This window comes from Carica papaya, chromosome 9 (assembly GCF_054855325.1).
Source record: "Carica papaya isolate Zhongbai chromosome 9, ASM5485532v1, whole genome shotgun sequence".
Classification (NCBI taxonomy): domain Eukaryota; kingdom Viridiplantae; phylum Streptophyta; class Magnoliopsida; order Brassicales; family Caricaceae; genus Carica; species Carica papaya.
Window position 1 is genome coordinate 15,093,999 of NC_142317.1, and position 13,391 is coordinate 15,107,389.

The following is a 13,391-nucleotide window of genomic DNA, read 5'->3' on the forward strand; positions in this document are numbered from 1 at the left end:
AAGTATCATCATCCAATTCCTAGATTAGATGATATGCTTGATGAGTTACACGGTGCATGCATTTTTACAAAGATTGATTTGAAATATGGATATCATTAAATTAGATTAAAAGAAGGTGATGAATGGAAGACGACCTTCAAAACAAAATTTGGTCTTTATGAGTGGCTTGTTATGCCCTTTATTTTAACTAATGCCCCCAGCACTTTCATGAGATTGATGAATCATGTTTTGAAGTGTTTCATTGGAAAATTTGTGGTTTGTTTATTTTGATGATATTCTGAATTATAGCAAGAATATGACTGATCATATTGAGCATCTTAAGTTTGTTCTTGCTGCTTTACGTGAAGAAAAGTTGTATGCTAATTTGAAGAAATGTACTTTTTGTGTGGAAGAAGTAATTTTCCTTGGCTATGTGGTAAGTGCTAATGATTTAAGAGTTGATGAAGCAAAGATTGAAGCATTTCATTGGAAAATTTGTGGTTTGTTTATTTTGATGATATTATGATTTATAGCAAGAATATGAGTGATCATATTGAGCATCTTAAGTTTGTTCTTGCTGTTTTGCATGAAGAAAAGGTGTATGCTAATTTGAAGAAATATACTTTTTGTGTGGAAGAAGTAATTTTCCATGGCTATGTAGTAAGTGCTAATGATTTGAGAGTTGATGAAGCAAAGATTGAGGCCATTCTTGACTAGCCAATTCCAACAAGTGTGACTGAGGTAAGATCTTTCCATGGGCTTACTAGTTTTTATCGAAGGTTTGTTAAAGATTTTTCAGCAAAAGCAACCCCTCTTAATGAGTTGGTAAAAAAGAATGTAAAGTTTGGATAGGGTAATTCACAACGAAAAGCTTTTGATCAATTGAAGCATGATTTGACTAATGCAATCGTTCTAGCTTTGCCTAATTTTTTTAAAACTTTTGAAGTTGAATATGACGCTTCAGGAATTGGAATAGTTGTTGTTTTGCTTCAAGAAGGCCGATCACTTGCTTACTTTAGTGAAAAGTTGAAAGGAGCTCATTTGAATTATCCAACTTATGATAAGGAGCTTTATGCCGTTATGAGGGCATTGGAAACATGGCAGCATTACCTCTGCCAGAAGAGTTTGTGATCCACATTGACCATGAATCTCTCAAGTATCTCAGGGACAAAAGAATTTGCATAAGAGGCATGTTAAGTGGATAGCATTTATTGAGACTTTTCTCTATGTTGTGAAGTACAAGAAGGGTAGGGAAAACATTGTTGCTGATGCACTCTCCCAAAGGTACACACTTCTTGTTACTTTAGATGCAAAAATTAGGGGATTTGAGTACATTAAAGAATTGTATGCTAATGATTCTGATTTTTCTCAAATTTTTGAAACATGTGAAATTGGAGCTTTTAACAAGTTCTACAAAAATAATGGTTTCTTGTTTAGAGAAAACAGATTGTGTGTTCCACATTGTTCTTTAAGGGAGTTACTTGTGCGAGAGGCACATAGTGGTGGATTAGTGGGACATTTTGGAATTCCTAAAACTCTTGATGTCTTGAATGAACATTTCTACTGGCCACACATGAAATGAGACGTTGGAAAGCTTTGTGGAGGATGTGTTGAGTGCAAACGAGCAAAATCCAAGTCCCTTCCTCACGGACTTTACACTCCAATGCCTATACCTCAATCACCTTGGATTGACATATCCATGGATTTCATTCTAGGGCTACCTAGATCACAATGAGGTATGGATAGTATTTTTGTTGTGGTTGATCATTTTTCTAAAATGACACATTTTATTCCTTGTAGGAAATCGGATGATGCAAAGCATGTTGCCAATTTGTTCTTTAGAGAAGTGGTTCGACTACATGGGGTTCCTAGAAGCATAGTGTCCGATAGAGATGTCAAATTCTTGAGTTACTTTTGGAAGACACTTCGGGGAAAATTGGGAACCAAATTGCTATTTTCAACCACAAGTCATCCTCAAACAGATGGACAAACGGAGGTGAAAAATCGAACTCTTGGTACACTCCTAAGGGCAATCCTCAAAAAGAATCTCAAGAGTTGGGAGGATTGTGTACCAATTGCTGAATTTGCATATAACCGAACTATGCATTCATCCACAGGTTTATCTCCTTTTGGAATTATTTATGGTTTTAATCCACTAACTCCTTTAGATCTTTCTCCTCTGCCCATAAAGGAATATTTGAATCTAGATGGGGTTAAGAAAGTTGAGATAGTCAAGAGCTTACATAAAAAAGTTCAGGAACGTTTGAAGCACAAAAGTGAGGTAGTTGCTACAAGGATCAATTGTGGATGAAAGGAAGTTATCTTTGAACCCGGAGATTGGGTTTGGGTTCATATGAGGATGGAAAGATTTCCCAATAAAAGACAAAGTTACACCCTCGTGGAGATGGTCCATTTCAAGTCCTTCAAAGAATCAACAATAATGCCTACAAGTTGGACTTGCCCGGTGAGTTTAGAATTAATAATACTTTCAATGTTTCTGATCTCTCTCCATTTAAAAATGATGCAGCACACGATTCGAGATTGAATCTTTTTAAGGGGGAGGGAACTGATAGCGATCAAATACACAAAAGCTCAAATCTTGCTAATCAGGAAGCTCAAGTTTGTGAAGATGATAATTTGATCAACATTGCTAGTCCAATGACACGTTCAAGAAGAAAGAAAATGCAAGAAGCCTTGAAGAATTTGATTAGCACAATTCTTTCGCTAGAATGCTCCAAAGCCCACAATGCGAAGTCCATAATTGTGAATTTCATGACCATTTCGGATCATGGGCAAATAAGGGCTAATGGATCATATTTGGTTGATCAAGACAATCATTTTGGCCCATAATATGACCTAAAATTAGTGCAAAAGCATGGCTGGTTCAAGACTACACTATTTTATCAATTCTAGTCAACAATAATGGCTTGACTTTGAAGTTGAAGGACATCAATAAATCTGATCATTTATGAACAAGATTGGTGTCTTCAAAAGCATTAAAACTCTTCATTGGAAGATGGAAAATCAGCATGGAGTAAAAAGAAGTCAGCCTTGGAAAAATGAATTCAAAGAAGCCTAGAATCCCAAGTCATTAATTAGTCTTGGATTTTTCTTTATTAGTTTTTAGTTCCAAAGTTAATTTTAAGTAATTTATTTTTGAATTTCATGCTCCCTATGACCTATAAATAGGGATGCATTCTACTTGTAAAAATCATATTGAAATTACATACTTGTTAAGGGCTTTCCTTAATTTGCTAGTCTCTTTGAGCTAGTTTGGGTCTTGCAAGTTACTTGCAAAACTTATTAGGTTTATCCACTAGGATTCTTCCTCCTAGTTGTGGCACCTTGGCCTTTTCTTCTTTCTCTTCTGTGATTCAAAGGTGATAGGTTTAATATACCTATTATTGTTGGGTTCATTAGATTTAGGGATGGATAACAGTAATTCAATTTTTCTACCTTTTTGTGATTCAAAGGTGGTAGGTTTAATATACCTACTGCTGTTGGGTTCAAATAGGTTGGATTGGGTTGCTTAGAAGATTTTCATAATTCTTTCTTTTGGTGTAATTCAAAGGTGTTGAGTTTGATATGCTCAATGTTGTTGAGTTCATCCAAGATTGAAGATTGGCTGAACTAGATCATTAAGGAATGATCTTAATCAACAGGTAACCGTTGCTATCAGATACCCATCATGCTGATCTCTCCTATCCCATTGCCATGGTTTACCCAACAAAATATGACTAGCTTGCATAGAAACTACATCACGTGTCACCTCATCACTATACTTCTCAATAGTAAAAGGCACCCTCACTTGCTTATTAACTCTCACCTCCCCACTATTGTTAAGCCATTGTAGTTTATAGGGTTTAGGATATTTTGTAGCTTCCAAACCCAGTTTATCAACAAACAAGGTACTAACCACATTTATACAACTACCCCCATCAATAATTATACAACACAATTTTCCGTTCACTAGACATCTAGAATGACAAATGTTCTCTCTCTACAACTTAACCCCCTCATCATCATTCCCTACTTGCGTATTCAAAGCACGCCTAGAAACCAGCAATCTACCTTCCATAGGTGTTTCCCCATAGCTACAATCCTCCAAAGGAGGTATTTCATCCTCCACATCACTCTCATCATCTGTTTCAACACCATCACCATGCATCACCATTACTCTTTTATTTGGGCATTGAGATGCAATATGACTAAAACCCAAGGATCTAAAACACTTGATATCTCTATTCCTAGGAGTTTGAGAGTTAGAAATACCTTTGTTTTTATTATCATTAGCATCTTTTGGCTTGATTTTGTCATCTCTTTTGAATTGGACAGCCTTGTTATCTCCCCTACAATTCGACCTCCTATTGGAATTTTGGGCCGAGTAAGTTTTGTCTTGCCTTGTGTTCCCCTTTTGCTTTAATTGTCTTTCAATCTTTATAGCCATTTGCACTATATTATCAATCTCCACATAATGTTGAAGCTCTACAATATTGGCTATGTCTTTGTTAAGGCCATTTAAGAACCTTGCCATAGTAGCTTCCCTATCATCTTCAATATTAGCCCTTATCATGGCTCTCCATCTCTTTGTAGTAATCTTCTACACTCTTGTTCTCTTGTATAAGGCCTTGCAATCTTTGATGTAGGTCCCTATAGTAGTGAGCAGGAACAAAGCGTCTTCTCATGATAGCCTTCATTTCGGCCCAAGTGGAAATAGGTCTCTCTTCATTTCTCCTTTTACTTGTGATGAGTTGATCCCAGCACACAATGGCATACTCTCAAAACTCCACAACCACAAGCTTTATCTTTTTCTCCTTCGAATAATTGTGGCACTCAAAAATAAGCTCCACCTTGCGCTTCCATTCAAGATAAGCATTCGGATCATTCTTGCTTAGAAACGATGAGATTTTCATTTTGATGCTCCCAATATTTTTATCCGGATCATTTCGACCCCTACCATAATCTCTACCTTTATTGACCAAAGTAGCCTCGTCATCAAATTCGTCCTCCACTTCCTCATCAAAAGGTGGTGTTGGAAGTCTTCTTGCCCCTGGATTGGTTTGGGAAGCTTCCTCTCTCATGGAATTTAACTCACGTTATTGTTTCTCTAGTTTCTTATTCATGTTGCCAATAGCTAGTAGAATCCTCTCAAATTGTTGTTGCATTGCTTTGAGGATGAATTCTTGATAATTTGATGTTCTTTCACTCCCTTGTGGCTCCATCTTCAAATCTGAAATTTTAATGACAAACAACCTCACAAATCACTCCCTCACGTGTTTACTCTCGTAGGGTGTTCGGTTATGCAGTCCACTCATATGCATGAGCGAAGGAGAGTTGTTTGTGTGACGTGTGTGCACCTAGTACGTTGAATGGGTTTCGTTGAAGACCCAAACCATAGTTTGCGAGGTGTTTGTTCTTTAGGGTTGCAATTAGAACTAAATCCTTGGAATCAGTTCGTTACCATGCCTCAATTGAGGTAGGAATTGCAGTACTCCTTTAATAACTTTTAACGAGTTTTTTATATGCATCTAGAAGGTGTATTTTGAATAAAAATAGAAAGCAATATGGTTTTAAATGAACTTAGGGGTGTGTGTGTGTTCCATGATGTTTTGGTTAAATCAAAGGATATCTTCTTGATTGATTTTGTTGTTGATGCTATTTTATGTTTTAAGGTTAGGATTATGTCAATAAAGGAAAGGAAAATTTGAATTAAATAGAAAAAGAAAATTGGAAAATAAATGAAAATAGGAAATTATAAATACTGCAAATAAGGGAATTATAAATAATGAATTTGAGTTAATTAGTTAGACAATTTTGTAAATTCATTGAAATAGAAATTAAATAGAAACTTACTAAAATTAGGAAATAAATCAAAACAAAGAATGGAATTATGAGATAGATAGATAGGATTAGTAAACTTAAATAGAAAACTTAAAGTAAAATAGAGTTAAGCTAGAAGACTTAAGTGTTAGTAAAATAAATGGATAAAAAATTAATTAGGCAACATTAGGATTAAATTAAATTAGTATGCTTGTTGTTTCTTCTTACTTGATGTATGTTATATATATATAAATTGTATGATTTGTATTATTATATTGAAATGGTTAAATTACTAAAGAATTAAAATGGAAGTGGAATGAATGAATTAAAAAGGGAAATAGTAGATGGATGGTTGGGGTGCGTAGAGGGACAAGTAAGGTTTTGGAAAGAATGTGAGAGGGAGAAATGGGAAAAAACAATAGAGTTAGGCTGAATTAGGTCTAGGATAGCTTAGGGGTTATGTATAAAAAAAAGAGTTAAGTGTATAATAAAACTTAACTCATTAAGTTTTCTTAGTCTAATTTCGGTCTATCCGATTTTTTTGGAGGGATATTGGTATTGTTATTGGTTGGAGCCACTGGGCTAAGAGTGCTGGTTATTAGGTTCCGTATTGGAACTGTGGTATAGTTTTCCTTGGGAATCTATACGATTGCTATTCATGCTCATGGGCCTATGGGAATGAATGATGGCGACTGGAGAAAAAGTGTTATTGCATGATTTTTTGAGTAATATATTATTATTATTATTGATTCCGCACCCATCCATAGCTAGTTGGTATCCGTATTGCCTCCTTAGAAATAGATGGTAGCAGCTGCGTGCATAGGTTTGTAAATAGTGAAACCTAAACTAAGATAATAAATTGTATTAAAATTGTGTCAGAAAATGAGTCAAAGTTAGTTTTGGGTGTGTGTGTGACACAGATATCAAGGAAAATCAAGAGGATTGTCCAACATTAAGGGCTGGTCCAATTACTAGAAGTATTTCCAAACAATTGAAGACCAACATTCAGAGCTATGTGCAAAAGATGCTTTCTAATTATCGTGGACCGAGTTATAGAGACAATATCCAAGAATCCAATTTGGTGCATTTAATTGGGCCTTTGGGCCATGACCTTGCTTGAGTCGAATTGGATTACAAGCTCATTCTATGTATTTTGAACTTCAAGAAGATAATGATGACGTTGAACTACTTGTATAGTTGTTGTGATTGCTTGGGCTCCAAAAAGCTTATTTTCATTATGACAAGCCCATGTATATTGCTTGGGCCTTAAGTAGCTTCATTTTTTAGCCTACATTCAAGTTGCTTTCTGACCAAGAAGCTTCCCTAGAGTCTTGGATGAATTTATGCCTATTTTTAAGGGATTTGTTTCCTACATTCAAGTTGCTTGTTGACCAAGAAGTTTCCCTAGAGTTTTGGACGAATTTATACCTATTTTAAACTATTTGTTTCTTTTTTTTTATTTTGTATTTTCTATTTTAATAAGGAGTTCGGTTTCAAAGGGAAACATTGTCTTTGACCGAATATTAATTCTATTTAGGTTAGGATTTCTTTTTTTTTTCTCAATTAGGAATTTGTTATTTAGGAATTACCATAGCTTGACTAAATCTTACCCCTATATATATGGGTGTTCGGATTATTCATGGTAGAAATTTTTTTTTAAAAAAATTATCTTTGATTTAAGTGAGCTTTGTCTTTCTAAATCATGTGCCAAGTTGTTTCAACCTGTTTAATTAAGCTTTAAACTTAATAAACAGAATTGATTTCTTCCTATTCAAAACGTCTTTGAAAGTTTTGTCAATTACGTTTGGGTTTCTGTTCTAAGTTCGATTGAAAACGTGTTTCAAGGGTGTCTTGACAAACCCTTTTGATTACTTGAGTTCAGCAGGAGTTGGCATTACCTTGGTGACCAAAACGTTGAGGAAAATATCCTTGGTTTCCGCATCAGTGTGTTAGAGGATTGATTGCACGTGATGTGAATTTGGTTAGATATGTATTATTTTAGCATGAAAATGATTATTGGTATAAGAATGAATAGAAATTAGTACGAAATTGATAATTTGGGAACTATATTATATTGGTAATATTATTGAAAAGGTTTTCAAAAGAATTGTATTGTATGCACTATAAATGTTTTTTTTACTGTATGCATTAAATAGGACTTTTAAACATTAATTGTGACGCGCTAGTACTGCTCTTCTTACTGAATCGACTTAAACTCACCCCAATCCATACTTTCTTTCAGGTTAGGGAACCCGAATAGGGTCAGCAGCCAGATGAGGTGTAAGGAGAGTTCCTTAGCTTTGGGGTAGAATTAAGATGGTAGATATTAATGTAAGTTTTTGTTTTAAATTTTTTAGTTTAAATTGTCTCATGTAATATGATTTCACTCATGAATTCATTTTAAGGGATGTAGTCCGCTGCATTTGATAATTGTTTTTGATCGCTTTGTTGTGGTACAAATTCTTGGGGCCTTACCCTTTGGTACCAGGATTGGGATGTCACATTAGGGCTTTTTTGGGATTAAGGGTTAGGATTTAAGACTTAGGTTTTAAGGTTTAGGGCTTATTAATGTTTAAGACTTTTTAGTGCTCAAGACTTATTAGGGCTTAGGGCTTATTAAAGCCTAGGATTTATTAGGGATTGGGGCTTAGGGTTCAGGTATTAGGGCTTAGGGCTTAGGCCCTATTAGGGTTTAGGGTTTAGGACTAGGGCTTAAGTCTTAGGGTAACATACCTATTGTTTGAGAAAAGAAAAAAAAGGTGTTATAATTTTTTATTTTTTCTCTTCATCCAATATTTTCGGTTAATTATCCAATTATTTGTTCTGTAGTTATTACATGTAAGTAGATTGGAAGCTGTAGCTTTCGTGGATAATTTCTATCTATGAATTCTAATGTCAAATACTGTGTTATGCATTTGCTTACTAAAAAAGAAGATCTTGCTTTAGTAGTTGTAGGTGAAAGACTTTCCTTATTTGATTCTCTTGGTTGTATGACACCTTGTATGTCATACTATAATGATTTTTATTTTATTAACTCTATCTTGAAAATTATTAGTCTTTAAATATTTTGACCTATTATTTTGCTAGTCATATTATCCATTCTCATTTTTAGAGTTTTGTAATTTATTTATTTTATGAGTACATTTACTTAAATTATTTGCTTAGTGATAAAAAACGGAATATATACTTATTTTTCTCATGATTTCCATTTTATCATTGTCGATTCAGTTAAATATTTGTTATATGATGAAATTAAATATAAGTATTTTAATACTGTTGATTAGGTTGCATGTTTAAGAATTATTATATTTTTATTTGATGTTTTTGCTGAGTTCGTGTTACATGCCATCACTCCTTAAAGGTTTTAGGACTCAAGGCTTGCATCCTTTTTGAACAGATCAGTGATGCCAAGAAATTTGTAGAGATATTCAAATCAATAATATTTTTTTACTTTTTTTTTCGTCACTTTATATTATATGTGATGATTATTGGTTTTCTAAAAATTGTGTCAACTTGGCTTTGGTAGATCATTGAAACAACTCTTTAGATATAATTTTTTAGGGCTTAGCACTAATGGCTTACGACTTAAGGCTTAGGGTTTAGAGTTTAGAACTTAGGGCTTAGGGCTTAGGATTTAGAAATTAGGGCTTAGTGCTTATGAGGGTTTAGGGCCTAGGTTTTTTAGGATTTACGGCTTATTTGTGCTTTGGGCTTAATAGGGTATATTAAGGCTTATGGCTTTTTAGGGATTAGGGATTAGTAAGACTTATGGCTTATTAAGGATTATGACTTATAGGGCTTAAGGCTTAGGGGTTAGGACTTAAGATCTAAGGTTTAGTAGGGCTTATGGCTTAAGCTTATAAGGGCTTAGTGCTTAGGGCTTATTAGGTTTTAATGTTTTTTAGGGATTAAGGCTTGGGCTTATTAGAGCTCAGGGTTTTTAGGGCTTACAACTCTAGGCTTACTAAGGCTTAGGGGTTAGGACTTAAGATCTAGGGTTTAGTAGGGCTTATGGCTTAAGGCTTATAAGGGCTTAGTGCTTAGGGCTTATTATGTTTTAAATTTTTTTAGGGATTAAGGCTTGGGGCTTATTAGAGCTTAGGGTTTTTAGTGCTTATAGCTCTGGGCTTGCTAAGGCTTAGGGCTTATTAAGCATTGGGGCTTAGGTCTTATTAGAGCTTAAGGCTTAAGGCTTATTTGGGCTATGAGCTTAGAGCTTATTAGGACATGGGGCTTATTAGGGTGTAAAGCTTATTAGGGCTTAGCAGTTTTTAAGGTTTAAAGCTTAAGGCTTAGGACTTAGGGCTGATTAAATCTTATAGCTTATTAAGGCTTAGAGCTTATGACCTAGAACTTAGGGTTTAGGGTTTAGGGGATATTAGGGCTTAGGGTTTAAGGCTTATTAGGGTTTAGGATTTAAATGTTAGGGCTCAGGACTTAGGGATTAGGGTTTATGGCTTATGAGGGCTTAGGGCTTATTTATGGTTAAGTAGTGCTTAGGGCTCATTAGGGCTTAGGACTTAATTACAGCTTGGGCCTTAGGGTTTAGGTCTTAGGGCTTAGGACCTAAGTTTTATTAGGGTTTAGATTTAGGATTTAGGGCCTAAGGCTTAGGGAAACATATCAACAGTTTGAGAAAAGAAAACAAAAAGAGGTACCATAATGTTTGTTTTTTTCTCTTCATCCAATCTTTTCAATTAATCATCCAGCTATTTTATTATACAGTTATTCCATGTAAGTAGATGAAAGCTATCGATTTTATAAATAATTTTTATCTGTAAATCCTGATGCCAGATATTCTTTTATGCATTTATTTACTAAAAAATGGACCTTGTTTTAGTAGTTGTAGGTGAAGGACTTTCTTTATTTGCTTCTCTTGGTTGTAGGGCACTTTGTATGTTTTGTTATAATGATTTTTATTTTGTTGTCTCTATCTTTAAAATAATCAGTGTTTAAATATTTTAACCTATTCTTTTGCTATTCATATTATCCACTCCCATCTTTAAAGTTTTGTAATTTATTTTTTTTGTAAATAGATTTGCTTAAATTATATGCTTAGTGATTAAAAAATGAAATATATACTTTTTTTCCTCATGGTTTATGTTGTCATTGGCGATTTAGTTAAATATTTATTTTATGATGAGGGGTTAGGGTGTAAGGCTTAATGCTTAGGGCTTATTATTAGGGCTTCGGGCTTATTAAGGCTTCAGGCTTATTTGGGCTTGGTGCTTGTTAGAACTTAAGGCTTATTAAGACTTGGACTTAGGGGTCAGGGGTTAGGGCTTACAGCTTACGACTTAGATTTTAGGGCTTAATGGGGCTTAAGGCTTAGAGCTTATTAGGGCTTATGACTTAGGGTTTAGGAGTTATTATGGTTTGGGGCTTATTACATTTTTATTTTATCCATGTTCAAGGATTCTTACGTTTTTATTTAATATTTTTGCAGATGTCGTGTTACATGCTGTCACTAGCTGAAGCTTGTATGAATCAAGTCTTGCACCCTTTTTGAACGTGTTAATGATGTCCAAAAAGTTTCTAGAGATCTTTTAAATCCATAATATTTTATTACTTCTTTCTCGTTACTTTATGTTGTATATAAAGATTATGAGTTTTTTGAAAGATGTCTTAACTTGGCTATGGTAGATCATGAAAACAACTCTTTAGGTATAACTCTTTGAGGATCAGGGTTTAGGATTTAGATTTATTAAGGCTTAAGACTTATTAGGGTTTAGGGTTTAAGGCTTTGGGCTTAGAGTTTAGGGCTTAGAAATTAGGATTTAAAGATTATTTGGACTTAAGGCTTAGGGCTTAGGACTTAGAGTTTAGGGTTTAAAACTTGGCTCTTCTTAGGGCTTAGGGCTTATATCCTAAGGGTTAGAGCTTCGGACTTAGGACTTAGGGTTTAAAATTTAGAGTTATTAGCGCTTAGAGCTTAGTAAGGCTTAGAGCTTGTTAAGGCTTAGGGCTTATTAAGGTTTAGTCCTTATTAGGGTTTAAGGCTTATTAAGGCCTCGGGCATAGGGTTTAAAGTTTAGTGCTTAGAGCTTAAGACTTAAGGCTTATTAGAACTTAGTGCTTGGGGCTTATTAGGGCTTAAGTCTTAGGGTTTAGGACTTATGAGGTCTTAGGACTTTTTAGGGCTTAGGGCTTATTAGGGCTTAGAGTTTTTAGCTTATTAGTGTTTAGAGCTTAGAGCCTATTCGGGCTTAGGGTTTTTTAGGTCTTAAGGTTTTTTAGGACTTAAGACTTAGACCTTATGGCTTAGGGTTTCTAGCTTATTAGGTTTTAGGTTTTAAAGTTTATTAGGGCTTAGGGTTTAAGATTTAGGGTCTAAGGATTAACATAGGGCTTAGGGTTTATGGCTTAGAGCTTAGGTCTTTTTAGGATTTTGGTAAAGTTTAGGGCCCAGTGCTTCATAGGACTTAGGATTTATTGCTTATTAAGGCTTAGCTTAGGGTTTAGGGCTTAGGACTTAGGGCATTACCACTTATGACTTGTTAGGATTTATTAAGACTTTGAGCTTATTAGGGCCTACGACTTATTAGCACAGGTGGTCCATTGGGCCGGTTGGGCTGGCTTTGGACCCATTTACGCGGGGTGAGCGTGTTCGGCCCCTTGGGCCTATGTGTTCACTACTGATTCTGCGTGCAAGGCATGCGTGCCTCTTGGGCTGTGTGGGCAGGGTTGCTGCTCGGCTTGAACCCGCATGCGTGCGGGCCTTGCAGTGTATATGCACGTATGTGGCCTATCTTCCTTGGGTGTGGGCTGCCCATGGGTGCAGCATCCTTGGGCCGTGGCCCATCTTGACCATAAGGCCTGGAGGCCTTCTCGAGTTGGGCTCAAAGCTTGGGCTTCCTTTTGATTCTTCAAGCTTATTAATCTTACTTGGGCATTAAGCCTTTTAGTTTGGACTGCTATTTTATTTATTTTTATTTTGAGTGTATATTCATTATGTATTGTCATGAATATGTGTATGTTGTGAGAGTGCCTATGTGGGCATGCAAGTAGTACTAGAGAAAACATAAATAATATGGGACTATATGCGTGTGTTGCAACTATGTACTTATGGGGTAAACTTGGTAGTTTGTGATTGGTGGGCATATGACAATGCGCGTGCGTGTAATAGTATACGTGTGTATGATGAATGAAAAATGAGGTGAATGAAAATCTAAGATAGAACTACAATGGGAAAATGAGAATTAAGAATAAGTAAATAAGCAATTTGATTGGGTAAGGAAACAAAGAATTGAGAGAAAAGTCAAATGAGTCCTTTGAAGGACGAGGAAATCAATTTAGCAAGACAAGTAGGTGAACCCTATTATGGTTACGATCTTAACTAATCATGGTTTTGGTTATTAGCGCTTCATATGGGTTGGGGTATGAGGATGATTAGAAACTGTGACTCCCATATAGATTGGGGTAAGAGATGACCGATTTTTACAATGATCATATAGGTTAGGGTATGAGGACAGTCGATGACAGTGGCACCTATGTGGTTGGGGCATGGGTACAGTAGATTTCTATGATGCTCATGTGGGTTCGAGTACGAGGAAGGCCAACTTGACGGGAGAGGGTATGGAAAAAATCATTTT

The 13,391-nt window shown here is 35.4% G+C and overlaps 1 protein-coding gene across 1 annotated transcript; it reads left to right on the plus strand.

Annotated features, from left to right (window-relative positions):
* Positions 1-295: 295 nt before the first annotated feature.
* On the plus strand, positions 296-2,829 carry LOC148240108 (uncharacterized). The gene is made up of 6 exons (XM_088212072.1): positions 296-479; positions 572-681; positions 832-1,056; positions 1,145-1,323; positions 1,780-2,260; positions 2,362-2,829. Exons 1-6 carry the CDS (start codon positions 296-298, stop codon positions 2,827-2,829), a joined length of 1,647 nt encoding a protein of 548 aa, XP_088068198.1.
* Positions 2,830-13,391: the final 10,562 nt, after the last annotated feature.